The sequence below is a fragment of the Octopus sinensis genome, linkage group LG9, assembly GCF_006345805.1.
Source record: "Octopus sinensis linkage group LG9, ASM634580v1, whole genome shotgun sequence".
In the NCBI taxonomy this organism is placed as follows: domain Eukaryota; kingdom Metazoa; phylum Mollusca; class Cephalopoda; order Octopoda; family Octopodidae; genus Octopus; species Octopus sinensis.
In genome coordinates, this window is record NC_043005.1 from 34,606,381 (window position 1) to 34,627,120 (window position 20,740).

At 37.3% G+C, this 20,740-nt stretch overlaps 1 protein-coding gene across 1 annotated transcript in view; it reads right to left on the bottom strand.

The window, feature by feature from the left end:
* LOC115215515 (ubiquitin-like modifier-activating enzyme 6) overlaps window positions 1-20,740 on the bottom strand; it is a 393,428-nt gene that overhangs the window by 50,853 nt on the left and 321,835 nt on the right. The window contains exons 6-11 of the mRNA XM_029784689.2: window positions 9,320-9,431; window positions 7,537-7,617; window positions 5,886-6,008; window positions 5,598-5,721; window positions 4,370-4,479; window positions 434-496 (exon numbers count right to left, since the gene is read on the bottom strand). Of these exons, the coding sequence (XP_029640549.1) occupies window positions 434-496; window positions 4,370-4,479; window positions 5,598-5,721; window positions 5,886-6,008; window positions 7,537-7,617; window positions 9,320-9,431 (613 nt within the window). The remainder of the gene's footprint in view (window positions 1-433; window positions 497-4,369; window positions 4,480-5,597; window positions 5,722-5,885; window positions 6,009-7,536; window positions 7,618-9,319; window positions 9,432-20,740) is intronic.

Here is a 20,740-nt window from a genome sequence, read left to right on the forward strand (position 1 = left end):
TGGTGGCAGGTAAAGAGTAAAAGAACATTTCACATACACACACATACACAGTGAGAGAGAATCATGATGGTGGGAGAGAGGAGATAAATGATAGAGTAGTTACAGAGGAAGTTATTCACTTAAGAAATTTGTTTCTTTTACTTTGAGGGAATAAATATTTTTTCTTTAAAATATATTAGTTCATTTCATTATTTTGTATAAGCTCCAAGAAATTTGATAAGAAGTTAAATTATAATTATTGTATGTAAGCCTTATTTTCTGACAAAACTATACTTCCAAAGTCACCAGTCATATGACAGCTTACTTTCTCGTTATCAATAATAATCAGAGTGCAAGGTAAAAAGAAACTATTTTTTTAATCAAACTGTTTGGTAATTCAGCTTTGCATCAACTGGAAACTAAAAGAAAAAGTTACTGCAAATAAAATACTTACATTTAATCGACTTAGATCAGGAGTTAACAAATTAGGCTTGGTCAGCTGGGTTTCAAGACTTTCCTGAAATATTAAAAAAAAAAAAAACAGAATAGTAGGGTTGCTGATAAAATTAATACCAGTAGTGTATTGGGACCAATTCAACCAACTGTGCATTTGCTTTAGAAACCAAATAAATTACTGGTATTTATTTCATGGATCAGAGAGATAAAAAATAAAGGCCATGATGACAGTGTTTAAATTCAGATCTAGGAAGTACTGGACTCTGTAGAATAATGAATTTAATGATGCTCTTATTATTATCATTTGCCCAATCATAATTGAGTTAATATTCATTTCTTTCACCAAACCATCTGTAACCACTTCAGTAAGTAGAGGATAAATAATAGATTGAAATAAACTAAGTTTATTGCAGGTGGTTAATTTATTGCTCCTGGAAGAACAAGTGATGATGTAATGATTTAAATGTGGAAACCTTAACTACTACATGAAGTACCATGGAGTCAGAAGTCAAGTAGATGTGTTTTTGTTTAGTGTGTGTCTGGGGAGTGGGTGAGATGAATATAAAATATTGAACCAGCTCTGTCAGGGTTTTATCCATCAAGCACCCATGTTCCTATTATACTAGTTACTTTCTACACTTTCATTGCAGGAATAATACTGATGGCAGATTAAATAAAATTCATCTCTATTAATGAGACTTGTAAAGACTTGAGAGAGAGGACACACACACACAAACAAACTAAATACAGTCCTGATCTCAAAGGCATTCCAGCCTTGACTATTCTGTATTTTCACATATACAAGACTACATTAACCAAAGTATCTTTTCTGGAGATGGTCGGGTGAGATATATGAAATTAGAAGATGAGAGGTGTAAAGTTGTAATCTAAAGAAAGACTAAGAAAGTAAAAGATGAACTGAGAAAATTACAAATTATTTACAGATTGAATGAAAAAAACTACAAAGTGATTTGAGAAACGAAATGTGTATGGTCTACTGAAGTGAGATATAAATATTAACAGACTTGTTATCAAATAAATTTGAGATGTGGGTATATGGAAGATTTTTGATTGAGAATAACATGAACAGACAATGGAAACTACAACGAAATACTAATTTCATTATACACCTTTAAGGGGAGAAAATGAAAATATTTCAGACAAGTTGAAACATAAAATAGATTATGAAGTTTGTTCATAAAAGTCAAAATCAATAAGATCATTATACTATTAAGAATTAGACAGATTTAAAATATAGTGAATATATTAAAGGAGGGCACAAGACAGGTTGACATGGAAATCTATGGAACTGAATACAGATAACCTGATGGGGATATTGTTTGAAGGAAATTTGGCTGCTATTTGTAATAGATCAAGCAATTATGTAAAGGTTCCTATATTGTTTCATAAGACAAAATGTTAGAATCTTACTTAGTGTCTGCTAAGTATGTTTTTTCCTCCCTTGTTTATTATGATTTTATATGTGTATATCATAGGAGAAAAATTTATTACATAATCAGCATGTATTGGATGCTTATTTTGTGCTGGTGGTATGAGGAAAAGCACCTGGTACATGCTGTGAAGAGGCTGGTATTAGGAAGGATATCCAGTCATAGTAACCATGTTAAAAGTAGATACTAGAGCATAAGGCAGACCTTGGATACATCAGATCCTGCCAAACCGTCCAACCCATGCCAGCATGGAACATATATGTTAAATGATGATAATGATGACAACTCAACAATTTATTGATGTATTTTTTTTCCCAAATTAACCTACAGAGAGGAGGTTTCCAATCTTGCTGCTCTTTGATATATGTTACACAAGTATTTATACTAGGATAACTGTTGACGATACTATTATACAATCAAAGATAAATTCATAAAAAGATCTCTGTATCTAGGTGTGCGGATATGTGTTTATGTTTGTTTAAATAATCATGTTATTAATGAAGATTATAATTACTATTAATATATTATCATTGTTATTTAATTGATATGCCTTAATTTAATTACACATCATATGTTATAAATCAAACTATTATTACAGATTTTATTATCATTTTTGTCCCTCTAACTTGACTCCAACAATTGTGTTTGCACTCATTATGGCTGTATCCATTGTGATGGTAAATTGAATGAAAATAACGAACAGCTTTATATTTTAAAATACTTTAACTCACTCTAATTCATATAGAGACAATTACAGCAAAGTCTTTGTCGGGCCTTAAAGGTAGGGGGAGGGAGGAGGTAATTTTTATTTTTGTAATTGAATTAGCCGGTATGCAAACAATGATATAAAAATTAACAAACTATTAAAATACGTCTAGTTAATAGAATTCCAAAAACAAATAGTTTTTAGTTTTTTTTTTGCTGTCATAGAACACTTTGAATGGTATTTATCAACACTGAGTAAATTATTCTTCACTACATCACATGATTATAATCACAAACTTGCCCCCAGTTGTTCTTTTCTAAGCAGATCTAACTCTCCTCATCCTGCCTCCCAATTGGAGAAACCTGCTTTTGACTCTCATGCTTTCATTTTTTGGACAAGAAATTAACATTTTCTTTCTTTTGGAGTTACCAAAAATATAAAAACCCAACTATAATGTTCTTTCTGAAAGATAATTGCAGAGCAGAGCTGCCAGTTTTCTTGATTCTGTTTGATTCAACAAACTTTTGTAGTCTTGGAGTCATGAAAACCATAAGGTTGAAAATTAATGTAAAATTAAAGAACTGTTTCTTAATAAACCTCAGGCTTTTTCAAATGGCTGTGTGCCTAAGAAGTTCATATTGTAACCATGTGACTTCACACAGCACTCTGAATAAATGTCTTCGATATAAACCAGATCAGTAAATGGTTTTTGAGTGAGACTGGTCAAAAGAAACTCTACAGAAGCTTGTCAGATATTTACGATTCCACATATATGTAGTGGTTTCCGTGAACAATTATTTGTTTTGTGAATAACTGAATGCCAAACCATGAATAAGCGGCACATATGTAATGTGTGTGTAAAGTTTGGTGAAAATCAATTGAAAACTGTACAAATGCATATGTATTACACACACAGACACACATAGACATCTTTTGCTTTATATGTGTGTGTGTGTATTTACATGTGAGTATGTGTGTGTCCCCACTTGTGAGCATTTATGTGTGCATGCATATGCACATCTATGTTAATGTGCTATTGTTTTGCTTATCAATGTGCAAGTGAAACAGTGAAATGATGTTTACATTCCTTGTTAACATTACAACCAGTCACTCTATATTTTCAAAGGCCAGTGAAATAATAATAAAAAAATCTCATATTTGGAGCAAAACTAAGTTAGGTTTTACAGAAGGCAGGACATCTGACCATAAACTGTTGCTGCTTCAAATACACCATCATACAATGTCTGTTAGTAAAAATCAGATGTTACATGAACAAAATCATTTTCTGTTTAATGGAATCTGAAGTGTTCAAGAAAAGAAAAGAAAGAGAAGGGAAATATTTTGGTATTGGTTTCCCAAAATATTCCACATTTTAAGAGATCATGGATTAGTCAACTATAAAACACTCTTAATATAGCTAACTGCTATATTCTTTTATTTTTTAGAAAGACACACAAACATACAAAACGGGCTTCTTTCAGTTTCTGTCTACCTAATCCACTCACAAGGTTTTGGTCAGCCCAAGGCTATAGTAGAAGATACTTACCCAAGGCACCATGCAGTGGGACAGATCTCGAAACTAGGTGGTTGGGAAGCAAAGATTTTAATACATCACTTATTTTTAGTTTACACTTAGCTAGCATGTTTGATGAGAGAGAGAGAGAGAGAGAGAGAGAGAGAGAGAGAGATGGAGGGTGGGGGAGAGGAAGAGAGAGTCTAATGTGCATTGCTGTGAATGTGAACATGAAGTCAGGTCAAGAGAGAAAATAATTATTACATGGTGTCCTTTCTCTGGAATCTTCAACTGCACACAAATTCCTCCATGGTCATATTCATTGAATTCCTCTCCGCTTGTGTCACAAATCGTGAATGTGAAAGGATTTAACACTAAACATGGAAAACAGAAAGAAAAGAAATGAATGTAATACATCTTTCTTCTAAGAAGCAACATACAATCAGACACATAAATCAATAAACATCATTATTAACAGCAGAAATAATAGTTATATATTAGCAAGAGAGACAGTGTTAATACTGAGAGGTAATATCTATCTCCACTTAAACAAGGATGTTCTGTTACAACAAAGCATACTGCAGTAGATACTATTTGAGAAATTCTGATATTGGTTTTTTTGGTGCAAAATGCACTTTTGTTTATAGTGCTAGCTGGGAGATAAAAAAAAAGGAAATAATAGTATTTGTAAGAGTATAGGATATTATTTGAGGGCAATCTGCCAGCTGTTTCTGGCTTGCTGTTTAACCGCACAGAGACTCTTTATAGGCTGCCCATGGTTGTACGAGTTTTAATCATATGTCTGTTTAGTTAAGAATGATAAGATTGGAGGAGAAGAAGAAGGAGGAGAAGAAGAAGAATGTGGCTTTCATTAAAGACACCGAATACCTATGTACTATACATCTAGAGCAAAGGTAACAACAACAGTATTGTCAACAACATTATAATAATAACTGCAGTAACAATATCACATACCTAACAATAACAATAGTATTAATAAAAACAAGGAAATTATAATTACAACTGTAAAATAGCAGTGAGCTTAAAGTTTAGCCATTGTTCACAAACAAATATGACTGACAGCTAGCACCATAGATTCACTAATTGTTTTAAGTACCAGTGTAATCATGAACAGATATAGACATCCTCTTGGGGTCTTTCACTTCTGACCCAGTGGAACATCAAGGATGTGATAGTTGGAGGGAGAGGAGAAGGGCTGTACCAATTATAGTCATTGGTATGCATTTACAGCTGACTAGACTGGAGCAATGTGAAGTGAAATGCCTTGCTCAAGGATACAATGTACAATTTGGCTCATGAATTGAACACACAGCCTTATGTTTATGAGTCCAATACATTAACCCTAACCCCCAGACCATGGACCTTCACAGTAGTCAGGCACAAACCTAAATTCATAAAATATATAACCACAACATTTCTAACCACCAAAAACAACATAAAGGGAATAAAAGTATATAAAAATGGAACCTACCAGAAACTGTGCAAACTTTTCCATTGAGGGCTGTCATACCTTTAATTTCTTTGAAAGTGACCTTGTCTGCTGTCTGAAGATAATGTCGAGTATTTTCTAAACAACCCACAACACCTGGGTTCGCCTGGCAATAAGAAATTACAAGCTCTTTGAGAAAATATTTCCAGATATAAAATACAAAATTTTAAAAATGTTAGGATGTAAGTTGTAGAAAATTTGAAACTCAGTTGGTAACAGAACACTGTGATGATGAAGATAATTTCATGTTAGTAGTCTAAAACTTAATACCTTGGTTATATTACCAATAAATACTTCCTTTGGTTCTTCTCCATTAGCATCAAAAATGTCAAATTCATCTCCAAAATCACAGAAGCATCCAGCAAAGACACCAAATACATCCCCTGATATAAACTGAAAATAAATTTATAAGCATTTATAAGAATAATAACAAACATTATAAGTGAGTAACAGATAATTTGGTACATAACATCATCATCATCAACGAACCAGATGGCTGCACCAGGCTCCAATCTGATCTGCCAGAGTTTCTACAGCTGGATGCCCTTCCTAACGCCAACCACTCCGAGAGTGTAGTGGGTGCTTTTACGTGCCATTGGCACAAGGGCCAGTCTGGCAGTACTGGCAACAGCCATACACAAATGGTGTTTTTTATGTGCCACCTGCACAGGAGCCAGTCCAGCGGCACTGGCAATGACCTCGCTTGAATATTTTTTCACATGCCACCAGTACAAGTGCCAGTAAGGCGACGCTGGTAATAATCATGTTCAAATGGTGCTTTTTATGCGCCACCGGCACGGATGCCAGTCAGCTGTTCTGGCAATGATCCTGCTCAGATGATGCTCTTAGCGCTCCACTAGCACGGATGCCAGTCATCAAATTTGATTTCAATTTTGATTTCACTTGCCTCAACAGGTCTTTGCAAGCAGAGTTTAGTGTCCAATGAAGGAAAGGTACGCATAAGTGGGCTGGTTACACCCCTGGCATAGGCCATGGGTTATGGTCTCACTTGGCTTGCCGGGTCTTCTCATGCACAGCATATTTCCAAAAGTCTTGGTCACTAGTCATTGCCTTGGTGAGGCCTAATGTTCGAAGGTCATGCTTCACCATCTCATCCCAGGTCTTCCTGGGTCTACCTCTTCCTCAGGATCCCTCAACTGCTAGGGTGTGGCACTTTTTCAAATATATTTATAGTGTTTTGGTGTAGTATATTGCCTGCAGTTATGTTAATTTGAAATGTTGATCTGAGCTTATTATTATGACATATTGTATATTAATAGGTATATATACTTAAACATTAGTCGAATATATTGACCTAAGGCACTCTGACCTAATGCAGACCAGCCTGGTGTATTTGATTAGCAAATATTGGTCTGAAATGCATGTGTTGAATGAATGTGATATCATTAACTTTAACTATATCATACAATGTTGGCAGTGATATGCTTTCATTCAATAAATGTTTTCAGTATAAAATAACAGAAGGGTAATAGTGTCCAGAATCAGAGAGTAAACTGCAATAATTTATCAGAAATGAAACAAAAAGTCACAGGAACTTTGGCAAAATGAACAGTTTAAATTTGGTAAAGTTGAAGGACCAATATGTGTTTTTCTAAGAAAAAAAATGGTGAGTACCTCTCTCCACAGCTCCTGATTTTGTGATGTAAAACCAGTTGTAACTACTTCACTAATAAGATTAATATTTTTTTAAGAGATAAGAACGTCACAATTTGAATTTACTTTTGAGAAAGCATAAAAGCTGCAAAATTCCTTTGATTATGAAAAAGTCTAATAAACATTTTCACTAAACAGACACAGCACATAACTAAAAATATGTAGTATGGTTCTATAATTTTAAAGAATTATGAAAAAGAAGATTGTTTTAAATATTATTCTCCTAATTACTGTAATTACAACTTACCTTAATTGGAGGATTCTGTTGATGACAGAAATTATTCACCTTACGTTGGAGATTTAATGATGTTTCAGTTAATATAACACACTAGAAATTTAAGAAAAAATTATTTTAAGTTAAATTCACAGTTTAGTGTGTGAATATAAATACATACATACACACATGCATATATACAGCACAAGGAATATTGCCGGGACATTTCCATTAAAGCTTCTACCAAGTGCGAACATAACAGGCTGAATATTGTTGCTTGGCATAGACAAGAAAAAGCATGTATTATTATAGAGGTTAGCTACCCAGCTGATGTGAACATCTCTTTGAAAATCAAAAAGAAAGAGGATAACTATGGACAACTGCTTTGATACACCCAGCTTCTATATCCAGATTATGAATTCACATTTATACCAATAATAATTGATGTAAACAAAAACCACTGAAATTCAAGTGATATTACTTGTTTCCATTCTTCAGTGAAAACATGTCTGGCCTTAGATAAATATTACCTTGTTTGGAACAGAAGAGGGTTGGTGACAGGAAGAGCATCTGGACATAGAAAATCTGCCTAAGAATATTCCTCCTGTCCCATATAAGCATAGAAAAGTGGATATTAACTGATGATAGCTACATCATCATGGTAAACATTGTTTTTACATCTCTTTTTTCGATGCCACAATAAGGGTTTGGATGAAACTTTAAGGAAATATTCTATGCCAGATGTTCTTCCTGATGCTAACTCTTGTTAATTTTTTGAGCAATATATTTCACTGGTCTTCACAGGCTGAACAGCTGAGCTAAGGGACATACTGAGACAAAGACATATGTAATTTCTGCCTCAGCAGTGTCAGTGTGAAGACATAAGGGGACAGACAAACACACAATAGGCATCCATACAGTTTCCATTAATAAAATTTTGAAACTTCATCAACAAGGTATTGGTTGAACCAATGCTATATTAGAAAACACTAGCACAAAGGTTGCACAGTGGGAATGAACCCAAAACCACATTGTTGCAAAGCAAACTTCTTATCCACCACAGAACCATCAATGCCTATACATACATACAAACATACATACAAACACAAACATACATACATATATAAACAATTTCAGCGTGGAAGGTGTTTATAAGACATTTAAGAAACACACAAAAACTGTTAGATTCACTTCAACATTTAAATTTGTCAAAATATTTGCGTCGCTTTGAGACCATGACCTGTTCACTGACAAAATTCTGTGACGCAGCATGAAATTTCTTAAATGGCTTATAAAAACCTTCTACGCTGCAATTGTTTTCGTTCCAGCATACAATCTCAGATCAGGTCACTTGCTATGCAAGTACATCTCTGTAATATATATATATATATATATATATATATATATAGAGAGAGAGAGAGAGAGAGGTACATGCATGGATCAGATTTTGGCACTCTGTCAATTATGATGACGAGGGTTCCAGTTAACTCATCAACAGAACAGTATGCTCCTAAAATTAATGAGCAAGTGGCTAAGCATTCCACACACGTGTACCCTTAAAGTAGTTCTCAGGGAGATTCAACATAACATAGAATGTGACAAGGCTGGCGTTTTGAATTACCAGCTGAGTTGACTGGAGCAATGTGAAATAAAGTGTCTAGCTGAAGGATATAGCAAGCCACTGGGAATTGAATTGACAACCATCAGGCTATGTTCTTGAAATTCTTCATTTGTAGAGCCTATTCTTTATGATAAATATTCAAAGAATACAAACACACACACAGAACCTACAACATCATAATCATCTCCATTGTACCTGATAATCTTTTAAATATGTGAGATCAGTGGAATCCTGAAGAGGAATTGAGGTGGTGTTTACGGTGACGTACGGGTTTAATTCAGCAATTCTCTTACAACAGGCCTCAGCTCTGAAAATATAAATATCAATAATCACATTAGAAATTATGAAGAAAGAAAAGGAAAAAATGCTGTTTTAATATCAGTTGTAAAAGGGTTAAACCTAGGGGAGACAATCTGTTACCGTCAGAGTTATTTTCCTTGAAATAGTCCATTTTTAAGAAAATATCAAGATAATTTTGTTTCTCTTCTCTTACAGTAATAATGTACTTTTTATTTGTCCCTTTAGCTATAAACACAAAACCTTGTGTCTATATATCAACAATGAATACTGTTTTACTAGTTGGTATTCTTTTAGCTCAAGATAAAAAGCAAAAAGTGCAAAACCATGATAAGCAATCAAAATATATATTTAGAAAAATATTGAAAAAATAAATTTTGCAGGGAAAAAATGTTTTTTTCTCAGAATCATAGTCCCAGTATATCTCACATAATAATAATGATGATGATGATGATAATAATAATAATAATAATAATATAATAATAATAATAATAATAATAATAATAATAATAATAATAATAATAATAATAATAATAATAATAATTCTTTCTACTATAGGCACAAGGTCTGGAATTTGAGGAGACGGAGATATTCGATTACATCGACCCCAGTACTTGAATGGTTCTTAATTTATCGACCTCAAAAGGATGAAAGGCAAAGTTGACCTTGGCGGAATTTGAACCCAGAAAAATAAAACAAAAGAAGAAGAATTATTTTTGATATTAGCACAAAGCATGACATTTGTGGGAATGTCTAGTTGATTACATTGAGCCCGGTATTTGACTGGTACTTAATTTTATCGAGCCTGTAAAGATGAAAGACAAAGTTGACCTTAGCAGGATTTGAACTCAGAATGTAAACAGCCAGAAGAAATGCTGCTAAGCATTTTATCAAGTGTGTTAACTGTTCTAGCTCTCGTGGTTTAACTGATTGGAAGTGTTATCATGTACCTGTTTTGCCTTCGTATAAAAGATGGGCTACAGCAAATATTCAGCCTAATACCACAGATTTGTTTGTCAGTTGCTTGACCATAGCTAGTTGAGCATGTCCCTTAGTGGCTGATGATATGTTCATCTCTGATCATGAGCAGAAGTAGTGGGGGAGCATCATAGCCATGTGTTGAGAGGAATTATTTGGGGTTTGAATAATTTACCCCAGGAAACATTGGCGATTTGTTCAACACCCTTAAACAACCCTTATTCAGGGACCTTTTGAGTGGGATGGGCTACTCGACCTGAAGAAATTTCTAACTGGGCTCCACCTGCAAGGTCATGTGCTGCTTAACTTGATATGAGATTACAATGCCATGCATATATGGTTGTGGTGCATGTGCCTGGTGAACACATCATATGAGTAGTCATAATAGGTATATTGAGCTTCGTATATTGGTATCCCATTGTCACTTTGATAGCATGCATTGCTCAGTCACTCAATAATGATAATAATCCTTTCTATGATAGGCACAAGGCCTGGAATTTGCAGAGAGGAGACTAGTTGATCACATTGACCCCAGTCAAGATTGGTGCTTAATTTATTCACCCTGAAAGGATGAAAGGCAAAATCGACCTTGGCAGAATTTGAACTCAAAACATGGTGACAGGCGAAAGACCGCTAAGCATTTCATCCAGCGTGCTAACGATTCTGCCAGCTCACTGCCTGAATAATAATAATAACGATCCATTCTACTAAAGGCATAGGCCTGAAATTTGTGGGGAGGGAACTAGTTGATCAATCCAGTGTTTCACTGGTACTTAATTTACCAACCCTTAAAGGATAAAAGGCAAAGTTGACCTCGGTGAAATTTGGACTCAGAATGTAAAGATGGAAGAAATGCCACAATCATTATCATCATCGTCATCGTCATTTAGTTTCCATTTTCCATGCTAGCAAGGTAAGATGGTTTGATTGGGACTGGTAAGCCAGAGAGCTACACCAGGCTCCAGTCTGTTTTGCCATGGATTTTACAGCTTGATGCTCTTCATAAAACCAACCATTCCACAGAGTATACTAGGTGCCTTTTACATGTCACCAGTATGGGTGCCTTTTATGTATCACTGGCATGGGTGCCTTTTATGTATCACTGGCATGGGTGCCTTTTATTTGTTACCAGTACCGGCCATGACTATGATTTTTCTTAGCTTGACATGTTTTCTTAAGCACAACAAATCACCAATGGTCTCAGTCATTTGTCATCACCTCTGTGAGACTAAACATCTGAAAATCATTTCATTCAAGATCATAGTTCACCACCTCATCCCATGTCTTCTTGGGTCTATCACTTCCATATTACCAAACAAATTCAATATTTCCACTTTTAATTTGTATTCACAAACCAAAAGAATGGCTCCAGCTGTTTATCCATTTTAATGTTTCTACCTTCGGTCATATGATGATCACCACTAGCTGACAAGTGTATCAACATCCTCACCAATCTAGTCACTGTGTTGCTGTCTGATCTCAGGTCAACCTTAACTGATCAGACATGTGATCAAAGGCATTCCATCCGGGACCATCCCTTTCACCGTATAAGGAGTACCTGGGAAAATATTATTCATTGTATATTTTCCTTCTTTAAAGCTGGTAGGATGTGATATGAGAGAGATTTGGTTGCTATTTTTGCAGAAGTGACTGTATACATGCTCCCTCTTCAGTTCATGTTGTTTTGTGGGTTCTCCTCAAAGGTTCCTACATTATAGTTCAAATTTACAGAAAACAAAAGATAAAGACAGGTGAGGAAATAACAAGCAGGTGTATTAATTTAATGCCCAGGAAGAATGGAAAGAACCATCCAAACGTGGCCGTAGCCAGTTCCGCATCGACCGGCCTCCGTGCTGTGGGCACGTAACAAACACCATCCGATCATGGCCGTTCGCCAGCCTCATCTGGCACCTGTGTCGGTGGCACATAAAAACACCTTCCGAAGACCCGGCAAGACTAGTCAGTCCACCTGTGCATACCTTCCTTCTTGTGACACTTGTGAAGACTGGTTGAGGCAAGTGAAAATCAAATCAAATCAAAATAGACAAAATAGATGAACATCAATGGAATTTGTATCTTGTGGTACCAGTGCCTGTGGTACCAGTGCCTGTGCACACAGGAAATCCATCAGTGCCGTAGTCAGTGCGGTGGGCACATGACAAACAGCCTCATCTAGCACCTGTGTCGGTGGCACATAAAAACACCATCCGAAGACCCGGCAAGACTAGTCAGGCCATAACCCATGGCCCCTACCTGGGACGTAGTCAGTCCACCTGTGCATACCTTCCTTCTTGTGACACTTGTGAAGACCTGTTGAGACAAGTGAAAATCAAAACAAATCAAAATAGATGAACATCAATGGAATTTGTATCTTTGTGGTACCAGTGCCGGTGGCACGTGGCACATAAGAAAACCATCCGAACGTGGCCGTAGCCAGTACCGCATCGACTGGCCTCCGTGCTGTGGACACGTAACAAGCACCATCCGATCGTGACCGTTTGCCAGCCTCATCTGGCACCTGTGTCAGTGGCACATAAAAACACCATCCGAGCGTGGCCGTCTGCCAGCCTCGTCTGGCACCTGTGTCGGTGGCACATACGTCTGGCACCTGTGTCGGTGGCACATAAAAACACCATCCGAGCGTGGCCGTCTGCCAGCCTCGTCTGGCACCTGTGTCGGTGGCACATAAAAACACCATCCGAGCGTGGCCGTCTGCCAGCCTCGTCTGGCACCTGTGTCGGTGGCACATAAAAAACACCATCCGAGCGTGGCCGTCTGCCAGCCTCGTCTGGCACCTGTGTCGGTGGCACATAAAATCACCCACTACACTCTCGGAGTGGTTGGCGTTAGGAAGGGCATCCAGCTGTAGAAACACTGCCAGATCTGACTGGACTGGTGCAGCTTTCGGGCTCCCCAGACCCCAGTTGAACCGTCCAACCCATGCTAGCATGGAAAGCGGACGTTAAATGATGATGATGATGATGATGATGATTTCGAGCCTATGCTCTTCAACATAAAAGGATTGAGAAGAAAAAAATGGAGAGAGAAAAAAATGTGTAGGGATCACATTATACTTTTTCCTTAAAGTTGGCTAGAACTTTCCAATAACAAAATAAACCTTTTACCAGTAAAAGGGCTTTTGATCCTGCCCAAAACGAATTTCTTTTATTTGTTGTGAACAACTAATAGATAAGAACTGTTAGACTATCAAGAAGAATACTTTGTAACATTTCTTCCAACTTTAAGGCAGCAAGCTGGCAGAATCACTAGCATGCTGGGCAAAATGCTCAACAATATTTCATCCATTTTAACATTCTGAGCTCAAATTCCACTGAAGTTGACTTTGCCTTTTATCCTTTTGGGGTAAATAAGATAAAGTTGAGATCTGGGGTCAATGTAATCAAGCTGCCCACTTCCCTGAAATTGCTGGCTTTGTACCAAAATTTAAAACCAATATTTCTTCCAACTCATTACACTCTGAAGTCAAAATCTGTGAAGATCAACTTTGTATCAGCATAGGCATGGCAGTGCAGTTAAGAAACTCGCTGTGCAACCACTTGTTTTCAGGTGCAGTCGCATTACAACTGGTGTTGGTTTGTTTACATCCCTGTAACTTAGCAGTTCAACAAAAGAATAAGTGCCAAACTTAAAAATAAGTACTGGAGTGGATTTGTTCAATGAAACCTGTCAAGGCTGTGCCCCAGCATGGCCACAGTCCTATGACTGAAACAAGTAAAAGGAAAAAAGACATCTGAAACATTTTGTTTTTCTTTAATGGAGTTTCTTATGTCATTTGTATTTCTTAAAACCATTTACAGTAATGGAATGGCAAAACCATTAGAGCACCAGACAAAATGCATTGCAGTATTTGTTCTACCTCTTTAAGTTCTTTAAATTAGAAAAATTTTCACCCTATTGAGCCAAGTACTAGGATTTTGTATAATTGACAGACCTGCACCCACTCCAAATTTGTGGCCTTGCACTATGTTAGAAATGTTTATCAAAGTGTCACATTCAAGAGTTCTCTTCATTTTCCATCCACCCCTCTTTGTAATGAAGCCACTTCTATTGTTCTAAAGGGTTGTCAGTTGTAATAATCCAAACATGTCAAATTGTACAAACAGAAACTGTGGTTACTTCCTGTTATAAACAATACATTCCTCAAACACAGCCATAATGACAACACTTGTCTTTAAAGATATTCAACTATATACCAAAACCATTACAACCATTATAAGAAAATGAGTGGTTATTGCTTTCTTCTTTCCATTCTCTTTCATATACAATGATATGTGTTGAATTCATGCAAGAACTTTTCATCAAAGATTAATGTATATTTAACTGTCTCTGAGAGATGCTTTGAATAGTAAGATAAAGAATGTTAGAGTAATTAAGAAATCAAACTAGCCTAAGCTTTGAACACTGCACTGTTTCATCATCATCATAATCATCATCATTTAATATCCATTGTCCACGCTGCCATGGGTTGGACCAGGGCTGGCAAGATGGAAGGGTGTACCAGTCTCCCATCTGATTTGGCATGGTTTCTATGGCTGAATGCCCTTCCTAATGCCAACCACTCTGAAAGTGTAATGGGTGTTTTTATGTGCCACTGGCAGAGGTACCATTTGCATGACACCGATACCTGCCATGACTGCGGCTTTGCTCAGCTTGATGGGTCTTCTTCTCAAGCATGACATAATGTCAAAACTCTCAGTTTTGAGGCCCAACACTCAAAAGGTACTCAGCCACTTTGCTTCCGTGAAGCCCAATGCCCAACGCTCACAAGGAACTTAGCCACTTTGCTCCCATGAGGCCCAACACTTGAAAGGTTCTCTTTATGCACAACCAGAATGGGTGCCAGTTACATGACACCAGCATCAGTCACGACTACAATTTCACTTGACTTGACGGGTCTTCTTTAGCATAGCATATCGCCAAAGGTCTCAGTCACTGGTCATTGCCTCTGTGTGGCTCAAAGTTCACAGATCATGCTTCACCAACTTGTCCCATGTCTTCCTGGGTCCACCTCTACCACAGGTTCCCTCCACAGTTAGAGGTTGACACTTTTTACACAACTGTCAACATCCATATGCATCACATGACCATACCAACACAATCGTCTCTCTTGTACACCATATCTGATGCCTCTTTTGCCTAACTTTTCTCTCAAGATGCTTACACTCTGTCGAACATGCACACTTACATAGTACATCCAGTGAAGTATACTGGCTTCATTTCTTTCAAGCTTATGTATGTCCTCGGCTGTCACATTAATGAGTATCTCATCAGTTACATAATGCTCACACTACCTCCAGTGGTAAGCTGCACCAAATCAGATTATTTATCTCTGACAGTTTAACTCCTTCCCTGGTGACTTTTTTTTAAGAAAACATTTCATTTTCAGACGAATTTTTTTATTGCTTTTTTAAATTAGTATTTTTAATGCGGATTATGGAAATAACTTTTTTTTTTATCTATTCCCAATATTTTATTTGAAATTTTATTTTGAAGATACCATTTGCAGCAAAAATGAGATAATTCTTCTTCCCATATTTTAAAATATTTTATTTATTGTTTTTTTTTCCTAACTTTATCATCAAAAGTAAAAAGGAATTACATATTTATTTTGCTCCTTTTTTAGCATGTCTTCTCAAAAATCTTTTTTTATATATATATATTTACTTTTTTTCAATTTTCATAACTAAAAGTAAATGTAAATAAAATACTGTACTTATTTTATCTTTTATTTTACCTCCCCTTCTCATACATCTTACTTTCTATGGCATTTTACGAATGACTATTTGGTATGGTATTTTTCAAAGCATGGTACTACATATAAAGGTACATTACAGAGTTTACACATATCTTGTGACTCCTTCCTCACTGGTTTCCTTCTATGGTCATGTTTCAGACAACACACAGCACATTTTCTTGCTGGATTTGTCTTCTTTTCTGTTGCTGGGACTTCCGTTGGAAAATGTCTTGGTGTAAAATGTGAACATCTTGGTGAAGTCAAAGGTCTCCTCATAAATCTGTTCCATATTTGTGATACCTCATATAATCTGCATATGAAATTTCAGGTGTGTGAGAGCTTTTTTCCTGTCCAGACTTGTTTCTTCGTGTTAGCCACCACAACCTTGTTTAGGCTTAGCAGCCCTTCCTGTTTGTTTTCACTGTCCTGTCTTTGTTACCAATCTTGACCCTCCGCAAGATCACAAATTTTATTTAATTTGCTTTGTGGGAGCAACTGTTTTATCGAAGGCATATCATGTTGTAAATTGCTCGAAATAGAGATTAGAAAAACAGCCGACAATTGAAGAAGGGTCGTTCCTTGTGTTGCTTGTCTTGTTTTCCAATTTTTTCTTTCGTTGTTTGCTAAAAAAGCCCTTATTCCATGTTCTCGTACTTCGTATATTTTGCTGTTTATGTTTTGTAATGTCCTGTGCTCACATATGCATATGAATATACGTACACATGTAAGTATGTATGTATACATATGTATATTCATCATCATCATCATCGTTTAACGTCTGCTTTCCATGCTAGCATGGGTTGGACGGTTCAACTGGGGTCTGGGAAACCAAAATGCTGCACCAGGTCCAGTCTGATCTGGCAGTGTTTCTACAGTTGGATGCCCTTCCTAACGCCAACCACTCCGTGAGTGTAGAGGGTGCTTTTTATGTGCAAACGGCCACGATCGGATAGTGCTTTTTACGTGCCACTGGCACAGAGACCAGACGAAGCTGGCAACGGCCACGATCGGATGGTGCTTTTTACGTGCCACCAGCATGGAGGTCGGTCAGGGTGGTGCTGGCTACGGTCATGTTCGGATGGTTCTCTTACGTGCCAGCGGCACTGGTATCACAGCTACAAATTCCATTGATGTTGATCGATTTTGATTTTCACTTGCTTCAACAGGTCTTCACAAGTAGAGTTTTGTGTCCCAAGAAGGAAAGGAATGCATAAGTAGGCTGGCTACATCCCAGGTAGAGGCCACGGGATTATGGCCTCACTTGTTCTGCCGGGTCTTCTCACACACAGCATACTTCCAAAGGTCTCGGTCTCTAGTCATTTCCTCGGTGAGACCTAAAGTTCGAAGGTCGTGCTTCACCACCTTGTCCCAGGTTTTGATGGGTCTACCTCTTCCACAGGTTCCCTCAACCGCTAGGGTGTGGCAATTTTTCACACAACTATCTTCATCCATTCTTGCCACATGACCATACCAGCGCAAATGTCTCTATATATACATACACATATGTATGTATGTATATCATCAACATCATCATCGTTTAACGTCCGCTTTCCATGTTAGCATGGGTTGGACGGTTCAGCTGGGGTCTGAGAAGCCCAAAGGCTGCACCAGGCCAGTCAGATCTGGCAGTCTTTCTACAGCTGGATGCCCTTTAACACCAACCACTCCGTGAGTGTAGTGGGTGCTTTTTTTGTGCCACCGACACAGGTGCCAGACGAGGCTGGCGAATGGCCACGCTCGGATGGTGTTTTTTTATGTGCCACGGACACAGGTGCCAAATGAGGCTAGCAAACGGCGATGCTCGGATGGTGTTTTTTACGTGCCACCAGAACTGGTACCACAAAGATTCAAATTCCATTGATGTTCATCGATTTTGATCTGATTTGATTTGATTTTCACTTGCCTCAACAGGTCTTCACAAGTAGAGTTATGTGTCCCAAGAAGGAAGGTATGCACAGGTGGACTGACTACGTCCCAGGTAGGGGCCATGGGTTATGGCCTCATGTGTCCTGCCGGGTCTTCTCGCGCACAGCATACTTCCAAAGGTCTCAGTCTCTGGTCATTTCCTCGATGAGACCTAAAGCGCGATGGTCGTTCTTCACCACCTCGTCCCAGGTTTTCCTGGGTCTACCTCTTCCACAGGTTCTCTCAACCGCTAGGGTGTGGCACTTTTTCACACAACTATCTTCATCTATTCTTACTACATGTCCATACCAGCGTAGACGCCTCTCTATATATACACACACACATGTATATGTATATATATATATACACATATGCATGTGTACATATAAAGGGCAGCCAGCTGTCTCTCACTAATGAATATGGATTTGGTAGCTGCGTATGTACGCGTGTGTGCATGTCTGTATGCATGTATGGGGGGATGGGGCGATGTATTTTTCATTATCCTCACTCCATTTCCTTCTTTTAAGCAACAATGTCCAATGATATACTATTGATGACACCTAACGACAGTAAAACAAAGTGAAACTGATACAAGATACTTAGACAATTTAGAGTTAACCACTTAGATGGTTCAGCCACTGTGTTCATAAATTCCTGTTGTTGTTTGTGTTGGTGCTTTAGGCCTAAGCCATGTAGCAGACTTGTGATCAAAAGTAATTCAGCCATGAACATCCTATATGTATATGTATGTGTGTGTATGTATGTCTGTGTGTGTGTAGGTATATACACACACACATATAAATATATACATATATATATTATCCAATGTCTCCTGGCAGAGTTGTTAGAGCAGGGAATATAATGACTTGTATTTGTTTTGACTCTGCACACTGAGTTCAAATCACTGCTGTAATCGTTTTGCTTGGATCCAAAAAGCTGTGATGGATGATGCCGGTCGCAGACCACCAAACAGTCACCATGACCTTCTTTTGGTGCAACTTTGGCTTCGGGAAGTGCTGTGGAGCTTCATCGGCATCCAACCACTGAGCTGAGTGTCGCCGGTTGTCATAAAAGAATCCACTTTTCATCGCAAGTCACAATCCAGTCGAGAAACGGGTCATTCTTGTTGTGTAAAAGAAGAGAAAACGACACTTCAAAACGGCGTTCTTTTGGTTGATGTTCAATTCATGTGGCACCCATTTCTCAAGTATTTTTGTTTTTCCTATCTCTTTCAAGTGGTTGGAAATTGCTGTATACGTTATGACTAATTCAGAAGTAAGCTCTCAAACAGTTGTGCGTGGATTGACTTCCACTAAGGCTCTTAGTTGATCGTTGTCACATCCGATGGCCAACCACTATGCTTATCATCTTTAAGACCCTCATCACCGCTACAAAATTTCTTGTGCTGTACATTCATTAGTGGTTCCTGGGCCAAATGTATCATTGATATCACGAGCTGTTTCAGCAGCTTTTCGGCCTAGCTTAAGCTGGAATAAAAAAATTGTGCGTATTTGCTTTTTGTCCATGTTGTATTCAACATTCCAGAAAAAATGGCCTAATTATTCAAAAAGAAAAAAAAGTAACATGATTAGATAGAACGAAAAACAGGCTTTAAAATTATATATAAAGTCAAAGTAATTTAACGAAAATTCATTTGAAAATACATAATTTAAAACCAAAATTTAAAATTCTGCAAGAACTTTCTTGACAACCTAATACTTTACCAGAGTTCATTTACCTGCTGGTTCGGTACAGCCTGTAATTCAAAATGTATTTTTTGAATGTTTACTTTTACGAAACCTCCTTATTTTAACCATTTAATGAACCAGCTTTCCCCATTGAAATATTAAAAACCTAACGTGTGAAATGAGATGTAACAAAAAAAAAAAAAATAAAATAAAATTGTTTAAAGTCTCATCTTTCTTGCTTTTGATGAGGCAAACTGATTGATTATATCTTCAAAATCAGTTTCGTTTGTCTCTTCATTTTCAATGCTCAGAAGGGCAAGGTCATGCATGCCATCCTGTGACACTGATGTCTGCAAATAAGATAGGATTAACTTCAACTTGCTGAACAATCTTTTGCAGCTTGCAATAGATACAGCTATTGTGAGCAATATCTGAAGGCCAATGTACAAATTTGGAAAAACATTGTTATCTCTATACTGAACAATGAATTCCAGGAGTTTTCCTGGTTTCATTATTGCAGATTTTGTTTGAGTAGAGAGCAATGCCTGGCAATCCATTATTTCCTCAAAAAGTTGTTTGCCATCAATGTTGCTACAGTAATGAGAAGCCAATAAATCACATTTTGATTGAAGGCCAACTTTGTCAGGATGTGTTTTGATTAGCAAGAGAGTGGATATTGAGGAGGAACCCAAACTTGGCATCGATAACATTAAAATGGACAAAGATTGAAGACAGTGAAGAACAGCATTCATAATGGTTGTCCATCTTATTGGTTGATGCTAACTTTACATCATCATCATCATCAAGAAGTAGTCACTTTTGTCTCCCTTGATGCTTTTTGATTTCTATGTTCCACTTTTGACAAAGATCAATGCCTTCTTCTAGTGATTGGTGGATAACAATATGCCTGTCTTTTAAAACCTGCTGTTTAAGGGCTTTGAGATCATCTGCAGCATCTCAGAAATTCATTTCAGGATCTTGCAACCACTGTTG